Source organism: Lathamus discolor, chromosome 5, assembly GCF_037157495.1.
Source record: "Lathamus discolor isolate bLatDis1 chromosome 5, bLatDis1.hap1, whole genome shotgun sequence".
NCBI classification, from domain to species: domain Eukaryota; kingdom Metazoa; phylum Chordata; class Aves; order Psittaciformes; family Psittacidae; genus Lathamus; species Lathamus discolor.
The window spans coordinates 119797174-119823692 of NC_088888.1; the positions used below are offsets into that span (position 1 = coordinate 119797174).

The 26519-nt window shown below is 46.7% G+C and overlaps 2 protein-coding genes across 7 annotated transcripts in view; both read right to left on the reverse strand.

Moving 5' to 3' along the window:
* Positions 1-2524: 2524 nt before the first annotated feature.
* Positions 2525-12642, reverse strand: LAMP5 (lysosomal associated membrane protein family member 5). Of its 2 annotated transcripts, XM_065682344.1 has the most exons (7): positions 12332-12459; positions 11905-12077; positions 11571-11702; positions 11380-11485; positions 9811-9999; positions 3448-3659; positions 2525-3104 (listed from the first exon to the last, which is right to left on the reverse strand). In XM_065682344.1, exons 1-6 carry the CDS (start codon positions 12369-12371, stop codon positions 3481-3483), a joined length of 819 nt encoding a protein of 272 aa, XP_065538416.1. In that variant the 5' UTR covers positions 12372-12459; the 3' UTR covers positions 2525-3104; positions 3448-3480. The 2 variants fall into 2 exon arrangements, with proteins under 2 accessions (XP_065538416.1, XP_065538418.1); XM_065682346.1 differs by having other exon boundaries at positions 2525-3659; positions 12332-12642.
* Positions 12643-16208: 3566 nt separating this feature from the next.
* PLCB4 (phospholipase C beta 4) overlaps positions 16209-26519 on the reverse strand; it is a 197495-nt gene continuing 187184 nt past the window's right edge. For all 5 annotated transcript variants that reach the window (XM_065682348.1, XM_065682351.1, XM_065682347.1 and 2 more), the window contains 5 exons: positions 25500-25601; positions 23572-23629; positions 23091-23177; positions 20940-20976; positions 16209-18007 (listed from right to left, as the gene is read on the reverse strand). In XM_065682348.1, coding sequence (XP_065538420.1) covers positions 17919-18007; positions 20940-20976; positions 23091-23177; positions 23572-23629; positions 25500-25601 — 373 coding nt within the window. In that variant the 3' untranslated portion in view covers positions 16209-17918. The remainder of the gene's footprint in view (positions 18008-20939; positions 20977-23090; positions 23178-23571; positions 23630-25499; positions 25602-26519) is intronic.

Consider the following 26519-nt stretch of genomic DNA (forward strand, 5'->3'; position numbering starts at 1 on the left):
AGGTGATGCCTTCAGGGGTATGAGCAACACCCAAAGGTCTGAAGGTGAATGGGTGCAGAGCTATAAGAGCTGTTGGGGCTGTCCTCTTGTGAGAGGGCCAGCGCCGCTGCTTCAGTGCACTGAGCACTGCTCGAGCAGGGGGACCAGTCAAGGACAGCTTCCTATGACCAGTGAGGACTGGGTTTTCCTTGGCTGGCTCTGCTGGGGCTGCCCTGACAGGGTCACTGCAGGTTGAACTGAAGTTAACCTGCAAAGTGAACCATAAATCAGCATTTTTCCATCTCAGATACGTGTGGGTGATTGAGAGCATCTCCCCGTTACACCAGACATCTCCTGCTCTCTGCCTGCAAACAGGGAAGCCACAACATGACCTACAAGGGGCTAAAGCGCACCAGCAGCTTTACTTGCGCAACAGACTCTCAACCGCTCCAAAACCCAGCCTGGAGATAACATTCAGCCAGCAGCTCCATCCACCTGCTAAGATCAACATTAAGGCAGCAAAGCCAAGCCTCAGGTTCTGCTGCCCCCAGACAGCCCCATGTAAACCCTGAACTTCCAATGGAAGCTACAGTTCATTCCCAAGTGGCCCATCAAAGAGCTGCATGGGTGCAGAGCAATGGGCTTCCCACCTCCCGCTCTGGTTTTGGGAAGCATCGGTCAACCCCTCTCTGGTTATGGATGACCTTTCCTGCCTCCAAACCCACCCTGCAAAGCAACTCTGGTTGCTGTGGGACAGCAGAAGCTGCAGTGCAAATGGGATTGGCACAGGGGAAAGCAGGAGGCCAAAGGAAGGTTGTGTAGTTTGGAACAGTTGGTGTTTACCCTGCCTCTGCTCTGGCCCCGGTGCAAGGCAGGATGCACCCGGGGGTCATGGAGAGCAGCAGAGACAAGTTCACTACTGGAACCATCACCTTCATTGGGTTAAAAACTGGGGACATCAAAAAGGAGCGCTGCGACGTGCATCGCCTCAGCTCGGCAAAGCTTCTGCTAAAGGCAAATGGAAGGGCAGAATCTCTTTTGCCACGTCTCCCGTTTGAAGGCTCAGTACCCAAGTGGGTACGTGACTAACCCAAGTTTTGTGAGGGGGAATAAAAGTGAATGAAGAGGAATAGGTGCTGATGAATGTGGAGAGGGGAAGGGAAAAGAAGCCCTGATGGGCTCTCCTAGAGGAACAGATGGCGTAGTGGAAAACCAGGAACGCCTTCCTTGTTCCCAGCCACAAAGTCCCTCTCTTCCCTGTTCTTCCCAGACCATGTCCCAGCTCTTTTATATCTCTTAATTAGAGATTAATTGTACTCAACCGAACCAGCAGGAATTGCTCCTGCTGACACCAAGGACTTGCAGCTCACTGGGAGGAACCCGGCCGGTGGGGACCAAACTGGGATAGCTCTGGTTTGGTGCAGTTTCCATCCGTACCCCACCAGCGTGTCCTGCCCCACCACTGCGGACCTGCTCCACTGCCCCAGCCCCACGGGTTGCCCCTGCAGCTGCCTTGCCAGCGCGTGCTCTGCAGAGCACAAATGACCGCGGACACTTCAGCATCCGCACATCAGCCGTCTGCTTCCTTTCTGATGTTATTTTGGGGGGTGATGTCAAATGCAGGAGCAGATGTTCCAGGCTGATGGATGCTGGCTGGGAGAGCCTTCCTGGCTGGAGGGCAGGCAGGAGCAAGGCAGGACAAGATGATAACTATGACCCCTTCTCTATTAAGGATGAACCTTTAATCCTTTTACCCACCCTCCTGCTACCAGTGGCTTCTTCTGGTTGTCTCTAAAAGAACCTTTTCTTCTTTCTGCTTTCTAAATAACAACCAGCTCATTGTGGGCAGTGGCACTTGCTCAGCCAAGCTGACTGGGGTTTTAAAAGGGCAAAGCCATAACCATCAGGAGCACAGTAATTTTGCTTCTTATATCCAAATGAGAAAACAAAAAGCTGAGCATAACATAGAAATGAGACCAGGAAAGAGACAGGACTAAAGGAAGGCTCCTGTTGCATCCGCCTTCACCAAAACCCCCATAAATTCCGGAGGAGGCTGCAGCATTAAAAAGCAGGTGAATTCTCCTCTTGCACCTCTCAACATGAAATTGCTGGTTTTCTTTGCTCATTACCCTGTTTCAAGCTGAAGGAGGATGCTCTGTATGAGTCCCCGTCTGGATCAAATCAGCTCAAGAACAAGAAGGTTAAACTTAACAGCAGGTGTGGACTAACTCCTGCTGCAGTAACACCGGAGCCAAGGGAAGTCGAAGGGTTCGGAACAGGATGGGACCAGTGTGAGACACGCCATTGCCCACAGAACACATGAGAAAGGAACAGCCGCGAGGTGAGGAGAACACTGGAAATAACCAACAAATCACAGACTACTGAAGCACCGGCACCTCTACACCAAACCACCTGCACCAAAACCACTGCTAGAATCAACCCATTCAACATCCATTCAGGTGCTGTATCGTCGCACCTATTCCATTCGATACCATGGAGTGAGTAACAAGCATGACATCAGTTCAAAATAAGAAGGCGAATCAAGTATCACGTATGTACATGTTTTAATTAATTTTAAAAATCATCTACATTTAAGGATAGATGTCGAGGGTTCCCTTTTATTTCTGTTCCCGTTACATTAGATTATACCTGAATAATCTGCATAGTAACTGTAACACCTCTGGTTTAATCTTGCTTGTTTCGCTGTGAAAACCCCGGTGGCAGGTAGCAATGAACATCTCAACCACAATCACAATACGTGCAGGATGCCCAGCCAGAAGCAGTTCTCGGTTGACTCGCAGCAGCACGGCACTTGATAACTTGTGTTTCAATACTTGATTACTGTTTTCAAGGCTAGTTCAGATATGGCTCAAGAAGCAAAACCGAACTTCCTTCACCCAGTGTCCAGCTCCTCAGCTGGAGTTACTGCACTTGATACCAGCCTGAGGTTCTGGCCTTTGTTGTCTTCAAAGCACACCCAAGTTGCCTTCATGCTCTCCTTAACATGAGTGCAAACTCCAGGAGTGTGGTTTGAGGCCTTTCATTGGAGGACCTTAATGAAGTCTGTGCTGTGGCTCTGTCCCCCAGCTCTGCTCCATGCGCAGACACGAACAGAAGGCTGAACACTGCCAAGAGCAGCGGTGGGGAGGGAAGAGCCTCTTGAGAGGGGGGAAATAAATAAAGGAAAAGGAAGAAGCAATAGCTTTGCCCCCAGTGTTAGACTTGGACGCGTGAAGCGTTTCTGTTTCCAGATGATCAGCCCAGCTGCTAAAGAAGGTATTCATACCACCTACTGACACAGATGCTCCAAGTTTCCTTACAGAGACAGCGGTGTTGCTGCACTGACTGTATTAAATCCCTTTGTTTCTCCAGGGGATACCCCCCATCAGGTGTTGTGAATACCGTCTCTTGCCCCCCCACCCCCCACCTTTCCTCACCCATAGAAAAAAGTGCTTTTGCTTTTTCTACCTGATAAATACTTGGGCTGCTCGGTCCTGTCCCCTATCCCATGTGTTTGTACTGGGATCTGTCCCGAGGGATTTGCACTTGGTTGGCTGTCAGCTTGTGGTGGATGTGGTAAACGCAGAGGGTTATCACGATCACCAGCCCCAGAATCAGGCCCAGAACCAGAGGCAGGGTTTCTTCTAACTGCTCCCTCTGGTCCACCGGGCACTTGTGTTCTGCAGAGAGAGGAAAAAGAAAGAGACAAAGAGAGAAATGAATGAGACATCTGCACATCTGGCCTCCTGCTGCGGTAATGAACCCACTTCTCTGGAGTCACGGCTCCGCACCAGGGGTCCCTGTGCAGCAAAACCAGCCCCAGCAGCACGGAGAGACAGCAACTGCCATCGGAGTCCCGGGGAGAAGATCAATTGCTTTGGAGGAAAGCGAAATCACAGTCACAGCGTGGGGTTTGGAGGGAGAGCTAACATCCATCAAGCCAGTCAATGCGAGGGGAAACACACTTCACACCCGTAAGCTCCTCCTCAGCCTCTCTGGCTCACCAGGGCAGCAATGGCCTTGCTGGGAATGGGACAGTGCGAGTACAAGTTCCCTGACTGCGGCTGAAGCTTTGCTGTCTTTATTAAGTTACGGAGCCTCCAAGTGTTGTATCACAAGAGACATCACCAAGTCTTCAATCCTGCATCAGGCTTACTCTGCTCACGGTTAAAAGATTCTCCCCCTTTATCTGCAAGTTGACCGAGACCCAACAGCATCTTCTCACCTCCCTATGAGCTCTCCACGGGGAGCTTACCAGCACTGACAGAGCACATACGTGCGCGGTTAAACAGCATCTTGGCACCTCATGGTTGGCTGTGAGACATGGCAAAGGATATAGAAGCAACACAAGCCTCCCCTGTGTTTTTCTAATAGTCTAATAAAGCACTGGAGCACAGCGATAACCAGCTACAATGGGAAAACCCTTTTCTATTTAGCTTGCAGAGGCCACCAAGGTTACACTATGCTGGTAATCCTGGTTCAGCTCTCTTCCGCTTCCAGAGTCTACCACAGGCCTGAATGACAGGACCATGGTTTACTGTTCTCCCCAGGGACCGATTCTGATCTGTGCTGATGGGCAGGCAGAGCCGATGCTGCCGAGATGCGGCTGCCAGGCCAACAGGAAGAAAACTGAGAACTTTGGGGAAAAAGAAAGAGGCCAAAAAGGTTATGGGCTCAGCAGGGACAACGCTCTGGGCCTGGGTCATCCCCTTCACAGAACTGCGCTGAAAACAATAAAACCAGCGATTGCTTTCCAAACCAGCGGTGGGGGAAATGCATGTTACATGAGACACAAAGGGCACCGTCGATTCCTCCATCACTAAAGACCATCCAGATGGGATCCCCAGGCAGCCGATTGCAAGACGCAGGGATGTGTGATAACCGTGAGTGCAAATGCTCTGCAAACCTAATGGCATGCGGCAAAGAGCAAGAAAAACCCAGAGCCCCCCATTAGCCCTGGCAGGAGGTGACAGCAGGGACCCATCTCCAGTGGTGCCGCCACCTCCAGGAGTTCCCTCGCCTTCTCCCAAGGCTCCCATCGATGCCATTGGGAAATGCTTCAAGCTGTAAATGAAGTGAAGCAAACGCAGCCAAAGAGAAATGTAGTCTAACAAAAGATATGTCCTTTTCGGCTCCAGTTGCTCACTGTTTCACCAGAGGAGTGATTAATCACCAGGACTGTGTTACAGGCAATTCAGCAATGCTGCAATGCAGGGGTTTTCTTTGTTTGTATTAAGGGGAAAGGGAAAAAAAAGAAATCCTGGTCATTATTTAGCTCCCAAAATTGGTTTTCCAGAGCTTTATCAGATTCTTCCCAGTTCAGGATGCTGAGGCCTGACCAGACTCGCGGTGCCAAGGCAGAGGCACAGCACCAAGTTGGCATTCCCAGAGCTGACTGCAGGAAAAGCCACGCAAGGAGCAGTGCCACATGGCTGGGGTGCTCTGAACCCCCAACCCCACATACTGGTACAAGGCAGCGCCCTTCCTATGGGAAGGATCCATGCCAGAGGAGCTCCTGTGCTGCAGGCAGCCCAATGGACCGAGGTGTGCTCATGGGCCCGTCAGCAGAGTTCCAGCCCAGCTGCTGCAGTCTCCTCCTGTGGGGACTGATTTCTGCTTTCAAAGCAGTTCAGCTTAAACCCTACAGAAAACTGAAACAAGGCTGCTGTAACCCCGGCTGAGGGCATCCCCCTGTGCTCACACACAACAGGTTTACCCTGTGCCTCTCCTTGCACAAGAGCGATGCTGCACTGCAGGAGAATGGCGTGAACACAGGGCCCTGCAGCCAGTGAAGGTGGGGAAGCTAAAAGCCCCAGTGCTGCGCCGCAGAGGACTGACCCAGCTCTAAAGCACCTGCTTGCGACGCTGGAATCCCCTGTTATTGCCAAAGCAAACTGGCTGCCGAGCATGACGTGCACCAACGGACACTGCCAAACCTCTGGTGCCCGCAGAAAGCCACGGCTGTATTGAAGTGCCTGAGACACAACTCAAAGAGGTGTCAATTCCTGCAAGCAGCCAAGGCAGACAGTTCTTTATCCTGACACTTTGTAAAGAGGATTAAAAGGAAAAGCCAACAGGAAAGAAGAGAAAGCAAAAGCAAAGCTCTTGGTCTCCAGCTGCAGCACACCCACAAACAGTGCTGCTCTCCCCAGCTGGACCCGGGCAGAAAGCGCTTTGTAACCTCACAGAGCAGCCACCTCCTGCCTTACCAACACCTTCTCCCCACCAGACACATCCATTTCCTCCTTTGGAGCAGAACCCCAAAGTCAGGGCTCTTTTGGTGAGCATAGAATGGGAATGGAGGCACAGGCAAGTGCTAGGCACAAACATCTGCAGCAGAACTAAGGCTCTCCACATGCTGACTGTTAGGAGGATGAATTTTGTATTTTAACATTAAAATGCATCATTTTGCAGCAAACAAAACCACTTTCACATTCATAACACCTGTTAAAATAGCTTTTTTCACCCCAAAAGTTCAAAGCATTGCATAGGTGCTGGGGTCCACCACACTGTGGGGAGGCAGCAAAGGGAAATGCCAAGGAGGAGTGGGAGGGGAGAAGGGTTTGCATAAAGCCCCAGCAGACACAGATTCAAGCCCATCAAGCACGGTGCGGGCAGATGGGCTGGTTGATGCACGACAAATGACACACCACCGCGTTGGGGATGGCTCTGCGTTTTAAATCAATGCCTTCTGCAGGAAAACAGCCCTTTCCATCAAACCTCCCTCAGCATTTTGCTTCAGGTCCCCGGGACCTCAGCATTTCCCAATCACTGGATGTACCCTCCCCCCAGGAAAGCAAAAAGGTCCCTGGCAATTCTAAACTATGTGAGAAGTTCAGGTGATGCTGGGACTTCTGCTCCATCCCAAACCTGGTGGGGTCACCCCACAGCCCCCAATCCCTGCTCTATCAAGCAAAGACCTCGGGCATACACAAAGGAGACATTCAGGTACGTTCCCCATTGTTCTTTTGTGCTGTGCCTCCTCCAGCACCCGCAGCACCCAGGCTCACGTACCACCACGGTTTCTATGGTGAGTGCTCATCCAGCTCAGTACTAGGCTACCAAACCACCTCACAGGCCCATTTTCCTGTTTCAGCATCCCTCTACAGAACAAGTAACAGCATAGCAAGGAAATCAGCGGTTTCCTGCAGTCAGGACCACGAGCCTGAGCCTAAGGAGTGGTGCAAGGGGCTGTTGGAAGGGATGGGAGAACAGAGCTCAGTTGTGTCTGGCACCACAGGGTGGATTTTTGAGGTTTTGAGAGAGGTGCTTATAGGTGATTCAGCTTAAAAATAACCCTAAATAAATCGGAAATCGAGTGGGTGCCCACCTTGCAGACAGGAGCTACTTGGTGCCCAAGACCCTTGAGAAAACGTGGCCCCTGTTTGGGATGGCTCAGAGGGCCACGATCCCAGGATCCTGATTCCTAATTCTGGTCTTTGTACCCCTTTGCATTTTGAGTTATTTTGATACGCTCATTGTTTCTGTGGGGTTCTTTTGCCAGTTTAACCGTTCTCCTCGCATCCTCTTGATCCACCTCTTTTTTTACTGATCTTTTAATATGAAAAATGTACGTACATTTCCCTATTAAAAAATACAATTTCCTAAGCTCTGAATGAAAAAAAGATCCCAATATTCTGCTGCTTCTGTATGGAAAAAGGTAAATATATATATATTATCTATATGTATATACTTGTGAGGGTTGGAAGCAGTGCCTTCAGAAAGTGGATTAATCTAGCACACAAGTTTAAGCATTCAGAAAAATCAAAGTAATCCAATCACTCGCTACAAGGAGTTCGATCTATCCCAGATAGAACAGTGTCAGGACTAACGATAAACCCCTTCCTCCCATTTCTTGGGGGCAAAAGGACCCTGTCCCCCCTGCTTTGCAGCTATTCTTCTGCTCACGCAGGTCCCTTTCTCTATTCTAAACTATTTTGAAGTGTTCTGTGGCTTGTTCATAATTAATAGGAATTTTACCTAATGGGGAATTAATGAACCAAAAAGGAGACTGCTAATTACTGTAATTTAAGATTGGCAGCATTTCCCAGACCCCACAAAGGATCCTGTTTTACCATGCGTGTGCCAAGGACACGCGGGTCTGCAGGACTGATGGGGAGCAGCGGCAGAGCCCCTCTTGAGGCTTCATTGATAAAGGACCTCTCGTGCATCTCAAAGCATCCTCTCCAGGCGCTCTTTGCTGTTTAACTTCCAGGGCAAATCCACGAAAAGAACTGGATAACGAGCAATAACAAAAATAGAGAGCTTGACAAAGAGAGAAACCCGGCTTTCCTCGGGAGGAGGAATTCCCCACACATTGGAATTGCTGAACCCACCGGGATCTCTTTGTGTCCTGGAGATAAAAAAACCAGCACAGACAAAAACCAACCCCAAACCTACAATCAAAGAAGGAAAACAAAGGAATTACTGCTTGATATGAAAGAGCATGGCATGAATGGCGGGTGAGCCCTCAGACTTGACAGGTTTGGCATCACAGAGACACAGCAGCTAAAACCGCGTCCAGACTTGTGTGTTTTAAATATGCTTGTCTCAGATTCCAACCAAACCCTGAGTGCAGGAGCCTGGATCCACAGGAGGAGGGGGAGGACGAGGATGTGCCAATGAACAAATACAGACAACTATTAAATTCTACCTTTTTCTCCCTGTAGCCTTTGCAAAACGCGGTACTACTTCAATGTGAAACAAACCCAAACCTATTTGTGCCCACGGATAAAACCTACTCTGTACTACACTGCCCTTGCAATGAGTAATTCAGCCACGCAGAGCTCTGGCAGAGCCAGGGTACATAATAGCATGTATTTACTACATCAGTTAGGGAGAGGAATGCGAGTCGTGAGCATAAGTACTCAGCTCTGTAGTCAGTGCTGAGGTTTTATTGTGCCCTAAAAAGATTTCCCACATGTAAAATAATAAAGCCCCATGTTCTTAATGCTAAGCTTGAAAATAACACCACCATTTTCCAGGCTGTTATTCAAAGATTTGGCCATGACACATTTTATATGCATCTTGATTCAATAAAGGAGTTAACTAATTTGCTAAGGTGGCACTATGAAAAGGTGACTAGTCTCAAAGCCCTAATTCAGATGAGCATGTTTGCACTCCCTCATTCAACCTGATGGAAGAGGAGCACCGCGGGTTCTTTGGGATAAAGGAAAGCAGAATCTGCAGGAATCCTGCCCCACGGCAGTGTCACTGCTGACTTCAGTACTACCCTTCGGTGCAAACAGCACTTGTTAACTCGCATTTTCCTTCATCCACAATCAACATTAAAGAACCCCAAGAAGAGGAACAACATCCCATGCCATTGGCGCTGCACCAAAGTCCCTTTCAGGCTCCCTTCACCTTTGCAATGCACATTAAATCAAACTGACGCCAGCAACATGAACCCCAAGTTATTTCCTGCCACCGCAGACCCGAGCTTTCCTTCACGTGCAGTGGCCCTACAAACCCCCCAGAGCTGTACGAAAGCTGCTACTTGCTGCAGAGGAGCCACCAAAGCCTTACAGGGCTCCCCAGGGATCAGGTAGTCCCAGGGCTTGCTGGTAACATAGCTAGATGAATCCTTACAAAAGCCAATGTACATGCAGCAGCCTGTGTTCTGATCAAATAGCAGCTTGTAAAGGCTTTTAGGGGACTACAAAAGCAGGGAATGGGTTGGAGAGACTGCAGGGAGCACTGACAAACCCACTGCAAGGAGGAGAAGATGCTCTGATAAAGGTGGGACCCAAATTCCTTCAGTGCATTGCGACACCTCCAAAGGCCATGGCAGCATCTGAGGGAGGCAGGACATGCCTTCACCCTGCACCTTACCTTCACTGAAGATGAAGTCAGCGGTGATATCGAAGGGCTGGAGGCGCACTTCCGACAGCAAGAGCTGCACAGACTTCTGGTGGTCACTGGAGATGAGGGAGATGGTCTGCTGTGCCTGGCACTCGTAGGACTTCCCAGCCGGGGTGACCAGGGCAGAGAGCCGGTGTGAGCTGGCCGTGTGCTTCCCGGCTGGCCAAGGGGCAGAAAGAGCAGTGGTCAGGTCCTGTCTCTGGGGGACCGGTGTCACTTCATTAACACAGCCACTGACTCAAACGCAAGGGCACACAGAGGGGTGCAATGCGGCGGCCGCACGCTCCACTGCTCCTAAAGCAGCGTTTTCTCCTCCTAAAGCAGTGCTTTCTGCATGACACCCCCCATAACCAACGCAGATCCTGCACTGGGGTTGCCTGCCCACAGGCAGGAATGGATGGCTGTGGTACGCAGTCCTGCTGCTGCCAGATGCGCTCCTTTCACGGGACTTGAAGTCCTTGAAGTCAAAGGAATGGTTTCCATTGATGCATATGCAGGTTTCAGGCTTGGAGTGTGCTTGCACTCCCGACATCTGGGAAACAGCAATTCCTGCGGCTGTACTTGGGCTCTGAATGCAGGTGGGAAGGAGCAGTGCAATTTGGGGACCTCATTGCAAAGCAAAAGAGGCCATCATGCCTTTCCTGGAGTACAACATCACCATTTCACCCAAGTATAGATTGTGAGAAAATATTTTCCTTATCGCATCAAGCCTGTTTCATAAACGAGGGCCGAATGCGGCTTGCTAAGGGAATGAGGGATGCCTTCCGCCTCCCACTTTTCCACAGCCCTTTGTTCCCCTCCAGCAGCACAGAAAGACAATCAGCGCTTTGCATTTGCAGAGGCTGATGAGGCATGGCCACCACTGTGTTTTGGGGACACTAACATCAGAAACACCAGTGGGAAAAATAACTGCGCATCCAGAGTGTCTAATGCCACAAACTCTTAACGCACCACGCACTGGAGTTGGGAAACCTTGAGGAAGAACGACTTGAAAATTGCCATTTTCAATACAAGGCAACTCATTTCCGAGCAGAAATGAAATAAAACCTAAATTAAAGCCAAAAGAAAGGAAACCCATGAAGAAAAAGAGGAGGCTGTTGCGTATGGAGGCGTGTAGGTGTATGGATATTTATGTCGATCTCATCGCTACCTTGGGAAATCGCTGCTATTCCCACCTATTCAACCATCATCAGGAGGTAAGTAACCTTCAAACACACCTCCTGCAGGAAAGACGACTAGTTTTCCCTGGATACCCCTGCCCCGCTGCCCATCCCCGTGGCCCTGTGTCCCGCTGGGAGGGCCTGTGGCAGCAAACAGGCAGAGACTGGGCTCTGCCTCCCACGGCAACCGCGGGCGTTAAAAACAAGAAGCAAGAATAAGGGATGACAACAAGAAATTAACACGCGGTTTAAAACCGGCGCCGGGTCCCGGCTTCGCCAGGCGGGTTTGGAGCTTCTTTTCCCCCTCTTTAACTGCATTTAAGCATCTCTTGCCAGCCCCCGGGATCTGCTCTCAACCCCGTCCCCCCGGGGCTCTTACGGCTGACGGCGTCCTTGAAGTAGGTGCGCTCGCTGGTATCGTAGGTGAACTGGATCCGGCTGAGCCTCCAGAAAGCCTCCGGCCCCCGGGACGTGTTGTGCCCCTCCTGCAGAGACAGGGCCGCTCAGGACCCCGGCAATACCGCCCTGCACCCCCAGGCCCCCGGCGTGCGAAATGGGGGAGCCCCGTACCTTCAGGAAGTAGAGTTTGAGGGTGTACGCTTGCTCCAGCCAGGAGATCTCCAGCTCCGACTCGTTCGTGCCACACTTGCCCTTCATCTCGGCGCCCCGCGACAGCGGGATATCGGCTTGTTCCGTGATCAGCTGGAGACGGGGAGAGGGCTCAGGGGGGCGGCCCCGGTACCCCTCTCCCCCCGCCCCAGCCCCAGTGAATATCCTGGGAGGGAATAAAGGACTTTCCAAAACTACCGGCGGATCCCCCCTCCCGCTCCTGCCGTGACAACGTGCGGCGGCTGCAGCGCTGCGACCCCGAGCCCCGGCCCCCGTCGGCTCCGACCACACTCACATCCACGTAGTTGCTGGCCCACACATCGTAGGGAACAATGAACTTGGCGGCGAATTCCGCCATGAGACAGGTCGTCCGGTTTTCCCGCACCACGAAAATGTCCTTTTCGGGGTTAGGGGAGAGCCCGGAGAGATTCTCAACTTCTTGCTCGGCAGCCAGGCGAGCCGCGGCGTCTGCGGGCAGAGACAGAGGAGCTCAGCGGCGTGCCGTTTGCCCCGAGCAGCTGCTGGACCCCTTAACACCCTCCCCGAGCCCGCTGGAGTCGCGACATGGAGTCCCTGTCGCGACAGAGCTGGCAGCGGAGATGGGGCAGCCTGTGGCGGTAAAGCAGTACCGGTGCTATAGCAGCGCCGGGTTTTGTCTCAGCGCCAGCTGCTGTCTCATCGCGACAGGACTCCGTGTCGCGATTCACCGCGGCGATACTCACGCAAGAGGAAGAGCAGCCCCGGGACGCGCCCCCCGGCCATCCTCCCTGCTCGGCCCCGGTGTTCCTGCGGCTGGTGCTGCTCCGCCGAAAGGGTCCGCTCCGGAGGAAAGAAAGGGGGAGAGAACAGAAATATTAGAGGGGGAAAAGGAGGAATAATAGTAACAAAATAACCTGAACCACCTCCTTCCTCAGGAGCTGCAAAAGCACTAAAGCACTCTGCTGCGGAGCGGCGGGGAGGAGGGACGGGGAAGAGTGTGGGTGTGCGGAGAGGAGGAGGAGGAAGAGGAGGAGGAGGGAGATGCCGGCGGAGCTGATGAAGGCGCCCACGCCGAGGGACGGGGCGTAAGCCGCGGCAGGGCGGGGAGGAGGGATTCCCTCCTCCTCCTGCTGCTGCTGCTTCGGGGGCCCCGCCGACCCCCGCCGAGGGGCTCTCGGGAATCCCCACGGTGATCTCACCGGAGGGACCCGGGGGACCCCGGTCCAGCCTCGCCGCCCCGAAGTGCCGCTGGAGCGGGCCGAGCGCCCGCTGCTCCCCCGGGCAGTGCAGGGTACGGATAGAGGCTGGACTCCGGGACGAGCCCTACACCGGCCCGGGGCACATGGCATCGCCTTCCCCGGGCCCTGCCACCCTCTTTCGGTGCTGTCCCGCGGGATAGCTGCTATCCCGGGCAACGCCGGGGAGACACGGCCGGGTAAACCGGGACAGGCGGGATGGAGGAGGGGTGATCTAGTGCAGCGCCGGCTGCTCACGGAGCGCCAGTAATTACGGTGAAGGCGAGCAGCTGCTTCGTGTGTTAATTTGGAAAGAAACGCGCAGCTATTTTTGTGTGGCAAGGTCAGAAGCGAGCTCGGCACCCTCCTGCGAACGGCCGCCAACACACCTGAGCTCTTCGCGTATTGTGACATAGCCCGAAATGCAACCTTAACATAAAAGGTACCATCATGTAGCAAGGGGAGCGGCCCCGACAGCACCGGGAGGTGCATTAGGACAATACAGGCCGTGCCTATGCGGAGCTTTGTGGGGTGCTCACGGGCGAGCTATGCCGGGTCTGTCGCTGCAGGCTCGGGGCATGCGGCTCTCAGGCAGCACTGGGATATCAGCAGCGGGCACCCCTTCCCTGCTGGCTATGGGGAGGAGAGTGCAGGGGGAAGCTGCTGCCTGCCCCAATAAAAGGGCAATCCCCCTTTATTACCCATAAAACCGAGGGGATGAAATGACCCCACAGCTTATCGGCGAAGGGGTCACCGGGAGGAGCATCGTGCTCACAGACCCTAGCGCTCCATTGCCCCGGGAGGATGGAGGCACCACCGACAGGATATGGAATCCCCCGCCTTGCCCCAGGGTTTCACCTTTCCCTTTCACTGGGCGATGCAACGTTAAAATACCTTCTCCGCCTCAGATCGGGAGCTTTTACGGCTCTTCAATGAGCAGCCACCCTCGCCCCGGGAGGAAGAGCATATCCCAGTATTTACAGCAACACCGGTCCCGGGAGCAGCGGGATCAGGAGCCCTTATCCAAGGATGTATTTGTTCTTAATCACAGGGACAGCAGCTATTCGCTGTGTGGCATTACACGGATTCACTGGCGATTCACATTTCTAGCTCAGGAAAAGGATTCTGGAGGAAATGTTCCAGGGTTTTGTGAAGCAAGGTATTCTCAGGTGAGTTATGATTGTGGGGAACTGCCCCTCCGCTGCCAAAACACACCTGCAGAAAGGGGGGTCTTGCTGGGAAAAAGCTCTTTAGAAATAAAACCAGATACTACAGGAACACATTGATTTAACTATTCCATTGGAATTCCTTTTCTGCTTGCTGTAAATATTGTATTCCAGCCATTTCCACTCTCTCCTGTTCATGACAAAGTGATTCCTGCCCCAAAATAGAGCCAGACCCGTGTCAATAGTAATACAGGATTAACCTATGACAATAGTTTCAGGGGACTATATAAAGGAGAAAAATACCATCTTCTACATGAGGCTCTTTGCACCAGATAATTTCAGTGGCAATTTCAGTGTCTGGCTTCCTCAGGTATTTCAGAGTGTTCACATAGTCTCTATTTCCTCTCCTAGTTCCCTATTTAATTTCCACATTGTTTGAGGTTTCTAGGTATTTTCTAAGCCTCCAAATAAATACCTGATCCTGAGCAGCTGCCCCTGCATCCAGCCTGTGGAGGGGGAGCAGCTGGGAACAAGCATCTGATACCCCGTCAGCCACACACAGCACAACAAAAAGCCTTCAGCTTCAGTGACCATCCCTACTTCCAGCCTGCAGAGCTGTGGTTTATCCTGCTCTCCAGGGCAAAAAGGGAAAAGCCTAAGATTTCCTAACACCGAGAAAGCCCCAAAACATGGATGGATCAGAAAGATCTCACCTGAGGGAGCCAGTGCAGCCTAATCCGTGATCTGGACCAATTTACAGTCAGAGGTTGGATCTCCTGGAACCAGCCCTGCAACCTGTCCTCAGCCCAAGGTGTGGAGACTGCCTAGGTACCTCCGAATGCTGAATCCCCCTGGCTACTCCCAAATTCCAGGCAGCAGCAACTCTTACCAGCCTCTTTGCAGGGAGCATGCAGTTTTCTAGCTGAGCTGCTCTGGGATGCATTTGCCACTGGCAGCTGGTTTTGCAGGCAGCCTGTGGGTAACAACACAGGGAGTCTGCAAGGAAATCTGCCCCCGAGGGGTATTTATGTCTCTGGCAATGTGATTTGACTGGAGTGGGGTGGGGGTTAAACAGATCCCCATTCTCAAACAGTGAAGCTAATGACCAACCCCCAAATTGCTGGGAGTGAAAGAGCATGCTGCCTGTGAGACCAGGGTATCACAACTCTCCCCGTCACAGCTGCACTGAATACAGCTGAAGAGATATATAGAGAGAGAATCTGCTGCTTCCCTGGATGAAATTTCACTGAAGTGGAATCCATCACCCTGGCAGGGAATGACATTTTAAACTGCTTTAACTCAGTATCAATGTTCAAATTGATTAGCCTATTTCATCTCAATGGAAATTCTCACCTCATTACATTAGCGGCCAAACCTCAAATAATTTTTGCATCAAATACTACTTAAACAGTATTTCAAAATACTTAGCTGACAAAATTCATCACAATTTCAAATTACTGTCTGCATTTTATGCTAAATTGTCAATGGATGAAGTATGTAATAGTTCTGGGAGCTGAGCCTGGAAGCTGAGGCTTCCCAGCTCCGTGGTTTCACAGCAGCACATTTTCTCTCTGACTTGATAAATGTCTTGCTCCTGGTTGAGCAGTGAGCACGGACTCAAAGGGAAGCTGCGGATAGTATTTTCTAGCCTTCCAAAACAGTGTATTCCCTGATGTGCAGGATACTCACCAAGGAATTAAGACAGGCAGGTTTGATCTTCCTCAGGGAGGATGTGAGCTGCACCCAAACCCCTTCATTTCCAGTCATTTCTTTAACAGGTAGGGCAGTGGTTAACAGGCTGTGAGACTTAAGAAAACCAGTAATGTTCAAAGCTTCACTATCCAGTTCCCTCCTTATCTGGTGTCACTTGCTTCTCCCAGAATAGGCACCACAAGTTTGTTTCAATCCTGCCTTAAACACCTAAAGACTTGACTGACCTGTCTCAGTTGCATTGTCAAGTAGTGCTGCTACCCTGTACTCGGGCTGCTGCATCTCAAGGTAGTGCTGCTACGTTGTACTCCTGTAGTTCTGTGCTGCTGCACAAAGGACCAATGCTGCACAATTCTGTCACTTAAAAGAAAGGAGACTCCTTTGACTAAACAAGCTGTGATAGAAATGTATTTACACGATGCACATTTTTACAGGAAGTACAACTTACTAAAAATTTGCCAGTAATAATAACCCCCACCCTCCAATTCACTGCAGGCAAAACTAAAGGGTTTGAATTTTCATGTTTTTTATTAGAGAAGTTGAAAGTTTCATCTCAGGACTGACAATAACATAATTCTCTCTCTTCATTTATTTTGTTTATAGGAATATGTAGAATTTGTTTGTACAAGCATATACAACAAAGTAATTGGTGCTTAGTACGTTGAAATCAGGAATCTGATTTGTTCTAAACTACCAGTTTTCCATGCAGTCATCTTTGAATTGGCAGCATGGACAAATTCCAAGCAGAATGCTTACATGCACGGTTTTGCAATATAACTACAGCAAGCTCTGGAAACATGCAAATTAACACATTAGCAAATTGTTTTTATAGCTAATGGACATAAAAAGGTTATTCCTGATATGAAATTCTGAAAATCTGCATAAATACTTCTGTGTAAAATTAAATTAGTTATGTACTTTTCTTTTACTACAAGTATCAAGAATGCCCACGTAATTAATATACACACATATATATAGAGACCTTGGTATGCTAAAATTCTTTGTAATTATTCAAACAATATTCTGTGCCGTACATTTATTCAGTATTTACCAGCTAGTAGAATGACTGTGGTCATAGAGTAGGCATTACAGTCTTAGTAGCATTGGTATCACATGCAAACATACTCTTAGCATTTCTGTTTACTAGTTTTATCACGTGGCAACATGTATGTGATTTTCTACAATGTTGTGATTCTGAAGTGTATAAATACTTTGTACATTTTCACAGTTACAAACTTTTTGCCAAAAGCCATTTAAACAGTCTTTAAGTTACAATGAACTGTAGTATCTGGGATCTGCAGCAACAGGATCAAAATGCAATTTCTGTACAAGCGATGTAGGATGTAAACTTTTCTTAAAGTGCCTAATACATAATTCCTTAGAGCACTGATCAGTTTTGGCACTAACGCACTGTATTTCCCTCATGCTAACCACTGTAGGATATCATTTTCTTTCAGACATGATAAGAGTTGATATGGCACTTGTGAATGGCATCATTGGACGGCAGAAATACCCTGTCAAGTTCCTGTTACAGCTGATGAACTTGGCCGATGACTTTGTACATACTGTACTTTTGAATATACGCAGTTCACTTTCAACTGCCTGCTGCTTGAAAAATACTTGGAAATAAGAGTTGAAAATTGCTCAAACTCAACTCCTTACTATACTGATTATTACGTGTGACTTAATGGAAGATCCAGTTCAGTGGGCTCCAAGACATCAGGTGCTGAGCATCTGAGTTGTTGTTGCTTGTCAGGATACGGCAGCATGGGGTTTCTACACAACATATCGCACATAGTAACACAAATGGTGAATAACTTGACTTGATTACAGTTTTGTTGCCATTTGAGATGATGGTAAAAATCTTTGTTGTGTTTCAAGGCTCTGATAGTGTAATTCTGACGCAGGCAGGCTGCCTGTTGAGATACAGGGAGGAACACAGGACTGGGTTTAAAAAAAGCTGTTTTCATCTTCTGATTAGTGTTTTTCTGAACAGAGGAAATTCTTATGGAGATCCAACAATGGAAAATCAGTGCCCAGTGTTAAAAAAGAAATAATGCAAACCTTAAGACACGGTGGTCCGCAGCTATTTATATGTTAAAAACAAAAAACAAACCAGCCCCCCAACCAAAAAGTAAGAATAAAAACATGGAGAAAAGCCCACTTTTCAGCCTCAGCAATTCTGAATTTTGCTCTCATTTTAAGGATGTCCTCCAACTTCAATTTGCTTGTTGAGGCTTTAGACCACTGTTGCCGGCCTGCGATCCATCTCTGCTTCCAGCTTCACCATCTGCTGCATCTCCTTTGCCTGCAATCCAAAATAACCGCATGAAGCGTTGCATTAGACCTTTTGTTCAAAATGAAGCACATGGTCTATATGATAGTGTCTGCGTGACATACAGGCAAAACACACTGAAGGTAAATGTAGTAACATTATGTTTACCCCTCCAGCATCATTCTGTTTTCAAAATCAGATGTAATTCCTATGTCTACAAGGAACTGTCTACAAATTCTTGGGAAGTATTTTTGCTCCTGTTCCAAGACTCATGGGTTGATTTTCTGAAGGAGTGTATAATAAAATGCAAAAGCTCCAAATCTGTGAAGAAAACCAGGCAGATGCTGATTCAGCTGTTCTTTGGGAACGTCTTTGGGAACGTATATACTTTACTGCTGCTGTGTGAGTACTGCAATGTGTTACGTCATGAAATGTTTGGAGAGTTCCTCTATGATCGGGACTGGTTTCCTTCATAAAGACAATAATGACAAAAATTCATCAGTGTAAGAGCTGCCCTTAGTAATACTTATCTTTAATAATAATTTGTAAAAAATAATCTCCATCTGGCTTGGAGATCCTTATGATTACAGACATGGTGTTTCCACCTCAGGACTGCAATATGCTCTATGGGATTACACACACTGAATCCACCTGAAACTATATCCAAATGCTTCGTGCAAAATACAGCAATGAAAGCATGCCAGATCTCGGTACAAACTCTGCATGCCTCGGGCTTTGCAAGCAGAGCTTAAGCACTGTATATAAATAGCAACTGGCTTGGGAATCCCCTGCTTGGAGAGAGCTTTTCTAATTCCCTTCCTCTCCTCTCTCTCATAGATGCGCACACACATTTACTCCTCCTGTGGCTCAGTTACAGATTAGAAGTTGCACTTTGGTTTGAAACTCTGTAGTTTAAAGGAACTGGGAGTCAGCATCACTTCATTTTCTCTGAGGGCTCTCAATCTGAGAAGTGATTTAAATCCATAACCCAAAGGACTCTGAATAATTCAATCCAGAGGGCAAGCAAACCCATCTATCTTTACAATCAAGCTCTTGAGGATTAGGACAGGTTTAGGAAGAGGCAAACCAAGGTAGTACTTCCTTTGGTGTAACTGCTCTGTACCTGTCATGTAGGGGAGAATGGTTACTGGACCTGATTTACAGAAACTATATTCCCCCAAAAGTTGTAAATGTTGCTTAGACAGGGAACTTTGCTTTACAAGCTCCTACTTGTCACCTATTCGTGATGTGCAAACATATCTGCATAAGTGAAAATGGGCAGATGTAGTTCTAAGGTAATAAGATGCACAGCTATTCATTTTGCAAGGTAAATGTGGGTTTGTACAGACGTGATACACGTGCCTTCTTGAAGAATCTAGCCCTGTGCTTCCATAATCATCATCTTGGGGAAAAAAGTAATTATGATAATAGCAAAACAACCGTCATAAATATGATTAAAAATTAATCAACACTCTCCATTTAAATGAGTTAAAAGCTTGAAAGTAATGAAGAAATAATTTTAACATGAAAATATGGAAACATAATAAATAAATCAATATGTACAACCTCTTCTGAAATGTTGGCTGGATTTTGCCTGTGTGCGAAATGAAATTCCAGCTAAAACAAAACCCTGTGTTTGTTCCTTAGTGACTCACACATCTCACGTTTTAGGCTTGGGACTTAAATACCAGCACAAAGTGCCCTATAAATATTCTGCATGCCAATGTATGGTGTACAGAATTAGTTTACAGAGAACCTGGCTTCAAAGAACACATTAGCATAGGACCAGGATGACTGGTTTTGCTACTCTGAGGCTGGTTCAAGCAGCGCATTGTGAACACATAAGCACCCACTTTAAGATGAGCCTTTTGGAAGGCAGTGTTGAAGCTACAGTGAATCCATGGAGTGAGTGGCAGCTAATGGACTCTGCTTTCAAGATGCTTGCACTCTATTGAGATTTTTTCCTGTTAGGGTGGTGAGGCACTGGAATGGGTTGCCCAGGGAGGTTGTGAGTGCTCCATCCCTGGCAGTGTTCAAGGCCAGGTTGGATGAAGCCTTGGGTGGGATGGTTTAGTGTGAGGTGTCCCTGTCCATGGCAGGGGGGTTGGAACTAGATGATCTTGAGGTCCTTTCCAACCCTAACTATTCTATGATTCTATGATTCTATGATTTAGGACAGGCTAAGAACAATATACAGTAACAGAATACAAAAATGTATTTTGAATGAATGCTTTTCTTCTTCATTATATGTCTATAAATAAAAGTTAAAGAGGGTGCTGTCAGATTCAGATCAGACAATACCGTTCAACTGGATGGTCAATCTTAACGCAACTATCTCCCTTGGCAAGAGAGGGGTTAACAGGGATTTCTTGAGTAACAATTATTTAGGAAGCCACAGCAGCACAGCCAGCTGGTAAGTGTAACTGCTATACCTTGTAACTGTTGGAATTTTCAAGTGCTGGAAGCCTCTCTTCTATCAACACCAAAAAGCTATTTCCAGCCATCTATTCTACATTTTGCTATTCTTAGTGTGGAATCAGTTATTTCATTACCATACTAATAGATGCGGATACCTTTTGTCTGACTATCAGCATTAGCAGTTAATCGTATGTGTGTCAACACTAAAGGAGTTTTCTTAGATCAGCAGACGCTTCTCACAGACAGTTTAGAACTCTAAGCATATCTTTCAGTAACAACAGCTAATGTACAACACAAATTAATCTCTAGATATTTCCTCTGCACATCACTGATCATATGCATCTGAATTTGAGATGCTAAAGCACAAAATACTGTTAATATTGTGTCAGGCTCAAATATCTGTGTGCAAACAAGATTAGCATTGTGTTCACTATGTCAATTGTACTTCTCAATGGTTGCATTTACAAGGAGGGCTCCAGCGATAATGATTTAACTTAGAAGGAAAGCACACTGAAAGAATAGTTTGCTTATTATACGTCCATCCTACCTTGTGTTTGAGACACTGCATGACAGGATTTCAAAAGCTGTTTGTACAAAAATAATAATGTCAAAATTGAGTAATACAACAAGAAGCAAAATAAATGAATGAAAACTGAAGTGAGATTGAAAAATTAATGCAAGAAAAACATACATAAACCAAAACAAATTTAAACTCTTAACAGTTCGTATTGAAGGCTGTTTCACCCAGAATTCTACTTTTATACATTGGATATTTGTATGAAAAATTTCTTTTCTTGGTTGATCAGAAAAAAAGCTAATTATGTTTTGAAACTCTCGTTAAACAAATACCACCTTTATCTTGATCCAACTATGTTTCATACATCCATGTGTGTAATAATGAAACCAGACCCAGCTGGGGGATTGCACTGGTGCACTTCTGGGGCTAAAAAGAAGTAGTCAAAACAGCAGGTATGAAAAATGTGCTCTGATGGATCAAATTAAAGTGAGTTAAAAAGCTGTTAAGGGACTACCCCTGTGGCAGAGGCCACCGCATGCACACACAAAAGTGATAACCAGCATGTGAATGGTCCTACTCCATTTTATCACTGATGATTTAAGATGACTTTATCTCTGCTCTGAAATGGAGCATGAGCAAGCTCATGTAGGCTGTTACCATCTCTCAGCAGTGGAAGCTGTAACCCCAGGTGAGGGAAGTGTATCTAATTGCTGAAAGAGGTGATTCCTTCAATGATTCACACTTACTTCCCAGCAACCTCCTTCCCTTATACAGAACATATTTATCACATTGTGGTTAAAAGCACAACTATAATAACCATTTCCTCTTTTCCTTATGTTTCTAAAAAATGGCTCCAAAGCCCTCTGAAGCCAATGGAAAGAAACACTTGACACCTGTCTCTGGATCAAGCCCATCATTTCTTGTCATCCCATTTATAGGGAGTTCTCTAGTACAGTCTCTACAGTGACACCACAGATCTGCTGTAGCCCAACCACCTCCCACAGATGCCTGCCTCCCCTGCCTTTCAGTTACGTGTAGATAGTGCTCATGAGCAGACTAGTCTGACAGACCCCTTCATGTTGGATGTTAGAGAGTGCATCTACAGAGACCCTGTAAGGGAAGAGAATAGGAATTCTGGTTGTCTGGAAGGGAGGTGGAGTGATCTGAACACAGAGCCACGGTGGCTGGGGCTTGGTAGTAGCAGCTGCCTCCTCTAGAAGTTAACCAGGCTGTAGCTTCTGGGGCTGCAGGACTCTCCTGAGAGCGGAGATACTTGATTTGCATGTACTCTTCTCCTTATTTCCCCTCTGCCAGATGGCTTTAATTCATACTGTAATGTTTGTCAGAGAGTTCAAGTTCTGAACTTTTAATAAAGAAGTAAGTACATAATCCTTAAAAGTAATGGGTATTAAATGCAGTCCTCTCTTACCTCACTGAACTGCTGAGTATCTGGGTATATTCCCCTTGCAGTTTACATTTGTGCAAGTGCAGTACTGCAAGCCCATGCAATTATTACAGTTCTGCTGGCTCAACCTTTCAGCAAGGGAACTGCTCAGAACATGGTGTTGCTTCTACCAGAAATAAGATTAGAATTTTCCTTTCCTCACCAAATGGTTTTATAACTGGGGGAAAAAAAAAACCAGCTTATAAACTAGCAGAAAAATAATAAAGTATTTTAATCAGGAAAGGGTGTACTAGTATAGATAAAACTCCCCATGCTACTATACAGCTCTAGAATTCAGTCCAAACTGTCTCTGAGAGTTTAGTGATGCTCTGTGCATGTTTCACCTCTATTTTCCAATCAGCACTAGAAATACAAGTTACAAAATGAAGAAAACTGATTTGCTTGAGGTACTTCTGGGGAGTAATTTAAATGGATGTGCTGGGCCTTTTATGACTCTCAGATGTAGCTAATGAGTATCAATGTGGCTGGACAGCTGAGAGGACAGACTCTGGCTAAGCAGTCTAGCTTTCACATGCTTATCTGAAACAAATCTGGTTCTGTATCAGTAAGTCAACTCACCTCTTCATTTTAAGTCCCCAGGTAGGTGAGTGACCATGAACAAGGTTGTATTCCCAAGTTCAATAATGACTTACATTCAGAAGCATTCTACTCAGCCTGATTCTGGTTACTGTTTTCACTAGCCCGCTTTTCTTTTAGACACCTTTAAAGCAAGATACCTGCTCATTCTGCTTCTCCAAGACTTCTAAATGCTCAAGTTGAACTTTTTTCAACTGATCCATTTCCTTTGACTGCTTCATTGCCAGCTGGAAGACAAAATAATGGGGGGAAATGTAACACATTATTAACAAGCCAAATAAAAACTTACTTGACACATACACCATCTTGCCCCATTTGGATGGCACAAAACATCACAGGCAGCCTATTAGTATCACCCAGCCATAAGAAGAGCTATTAATATAATAATACATGTATTTATACATATTAAATATATTACACAAAAGCAAATAAATACACAACAACAAATAATATCTTTGTGAATTTAAAGTAGCTTCATCTTACAGAGATATTGGATCTTTTAAACTATATGTATGTGGAACAAAGCAGAAACTAATATCTGTTTACTACAGCTGGATTCTCAACATAGAGAAATGAATATCCAGAAACAGTGCCCAGGGACTTTGCCAAGGTCATAGTTACCCTTTTTCTCTCTTCCAGGAACTTTTTTGTGTTGCTGCTGTTCAGCTCTCTGACTCTCCTAAAACAAATGCAAACATTGTTCATGAAGACTTATCGGAAAAAAAAGAAACCCAAAAGTTACAACAGAGAGAATTACTAACTTTTAAGGTATATTTCGGTTTATGATTATTTGTACCTTGTGGGATTAATAGCAAATTGTACATTCCTCTGGCTATACACCTTTACACTTAAAGGTTTCCAAGAACACTGACAGTTTCACTGAAGCCTTGTGTTGGATGGTTTAGTGAGAGGTGTCCCTGTCCATGGCAGGGGGGTTGGAACTGGATGATCTTGAGGTCCTTTCCAACCCTAACCATTCTATGATTCTATGAAGACTTGGGGGGCAAATAATCCCCATACTGACCAAGATTGATGTGGATAGAGTTTGCTTTCTCCCTTACTCAGGAGTGGTGGACAGAACTTAAAAATGTTTAATTCATTTGTGTATCCCTTGCTGCACTCTGGTATATAAAAATATATATATGCACTTTTGGTATATAAAAACTGTTACATCTCTTAACAGTGGTAATGGAAAAATCATATTATGATCATAACTGAAGTTACAGCTTACCAATGTTGTAATGTTCTTAAAGCTGTTACTTAAGCAAAAAGATAAGTATACAATTACTATTTACATAAAATACCTCACTGCAAAGTGTCTCTTCCTAAGACTGCCGTCATGAAATATACCAAAAATAGTTCAAAGAGCTGAATCAGACTAAACGCAAAGCCTGAAAACCAGAACTGCATTCAGCCTGCTTGCAAATCTGGGAACAGATTTATTCCAGAGTCATTAGTGGAGGTCTCACATTAACTAAGCATGCAGTTAGCAAAGCCTCCAATGATTTGTCTTCCTGATGAGCTAACCGAGTGTTACTCTCAAGGGACTGAGTTCAGCGGAAACAAGTTCAAGCTGACCAAAATAGCCCAGTGCCAAGGAGGAAATGTATAAGGATAAAGAAGGAGCCAGATGGCAATCCCAAAATGAAGGTGAAACCCTGCAGGCTTATGAGACATCATGTAGACTCTGCTTTTATCTGTTTATTTGGAAACTTTTAGAAAAAATAGAAGAAACATACAATTGCTATATTGTAGATCAATCCTCCAAAGTCTCAGCAGTATTGGCAAGTGCCTCTCTAGTCAGTTAAGGCTGTCATCCCAAAATGTGCTGGGAACAACCCACTTCTGCAAGTGCAGCCATGCCGTTGGTTTTGCTGAGCCTGGATGCTGACCAGGTCTCCAATGCCAGCACATAGCAAGGGGAAGAGCTGCAGTTCAGTTTAGGGGTAGAGAAGAAGCAACAATGTGGGGCATTATGGAGAACATCTTCTGGCTTTTAACTCCTATCTTGCTTCATCCTCTCCACTGATTATCATTGCTTCTAGAGCACTCCTTCCTTCTGTTCCACCTCTCCTCTGTGTTATCAGTAGATGGGGGATAAAACCTTTCATTGGCACCACCTCCTGTATTTTCAGTGATGCTGTCTCTCCAGTTAATCTAACTCCAATTAGAACCAAACCTCAGATCCAGCAGAGCCCACATTTCATTTAAAAAGCACCCATAAGTACAATGTTCTTAAAGTACAATCACGAAAACTCTCACAGATGTGTTTCAATTTAATAGTGCCATTAGACCTACACCAGTCAATCACAGCTCATGAGTATAAAGAGTATTTTATTTCCCTGATCAGGACATTACATTTATTAAAAGTGTAAATATAAGAAAAGTAACATTTTTCTTAAAGAGGTAATCTAAAATACACATTCAGCACAACCACTGACATTGTTTCCCTACATAAAAGCATGTTTTTCATAGAATTAATCCACGAGTTCACCCGACAGCCTTTGACAGCATTCTTCCTTTCTCAGCAACGGCGATCTCCTACTTACCTCTCTCTTTCAGCTTTATTTTTGATAGATTTGTCTTGGCTTATGGCTTTGCTGTTCTCCATAGAGATTTTAGCCTGGTTGGCCCGCATTTCCTTGCTTTCCCTAGGCAAAACCAAACAAAGTCATTAATGCCTAAGATGCAGCTGTTGTTGAAGCTGGTTTCCTGATACTTTCACTGTGGTTAGTTTTGTCCTTGAAGCACTAAGGAAGAGGAAAGAACAAACCATATGAAAACTGCCTTCCTTTGGGTAGACTTTACACAGTTTGAGCAAGCATTCAGAAATCTCACATAGTTCCAGGGACTATAATCCAAAAAGTCTGTTTAAAGCATTTTTACACTTTGAATGTTACAAAAGACCACAGAAGTCTCTTTTCTCCTTAGTAAGAGCTGTTTGAGTATGAGCTACTGACAGACATTACTGCCAGCCATTTAGGAAATGCAATTTGTCTTTTAAAACTGCCTAAATATTTACAAATCCTGCACTCAGAACACGACTGCAATATGAACAGCAGTAATATTTGCTACTTGTGGCATGAACTGACAAGACTTCCTTTTAAGACTTCTACTTTGGGCCTGAGAAGAACCTTGTGGTTCAGACCGTGGTCAGACTTGTTCGGTTTCTCCTTCTGGCTCAGTGAACCTTGTAATGTTTCCTTTGGAATGAGATAGCTTTAACAGGAGGGTGGCAATCAGCTTCCAGGGGAAATGTCCCAAGTGGTGTGATCTTACTTGGGAGGTGGAAAACCTCTCCAGTGTTTCAGCCAGTGTGATAGAAAAACAGAAAATAAGCAAGTAAGTATCTCATTGTTTTTAAAAGAAAAAGAGATCGTGATTCTTTGTTGGGAGTAGCAGCACAGATACTGACTTTCAGGAATAGCTTATGACTTGCGAGCAGAAGGCTTTTCATCACTCTGGGTTAAGCCAGCCAAGCTCCAAAGGGACCGTCCCTGAAGGCCAGATCTTGCTTTGTGCCTGCTTAGCATTCCATCACTGCAGCTCCTGATCTTACATGCTTATTT

What these genes read in the sequence shown, in the direction of transcription:
- LAMP5 (XM_065682346.1), bottom strand. Translation starts at nt 12,371, where the DNA reads ATGGCCGGGGGGCGCGTCCCGGGGCTGCTCTTCCTCTTGC. An exon ending in GGGGCTGCTCTTCCTCTTGC is followed by an intron (nt 12,078 to 12,331) that starts GTGAGTATCGCC and finishes CTCTGCCCGCAG; the next exon opens with ACGCCGCGGCTCGCCTGGCT. An exon ending in TCAAACTCTACTTCCTGAAG is followed by an intron (nt 11,486 to 11,570) that starts GTACGGGGCTCC and finishes CTGTCTCTGCAG; the next exon opens with GAGGGGCACAACACGTCCCG.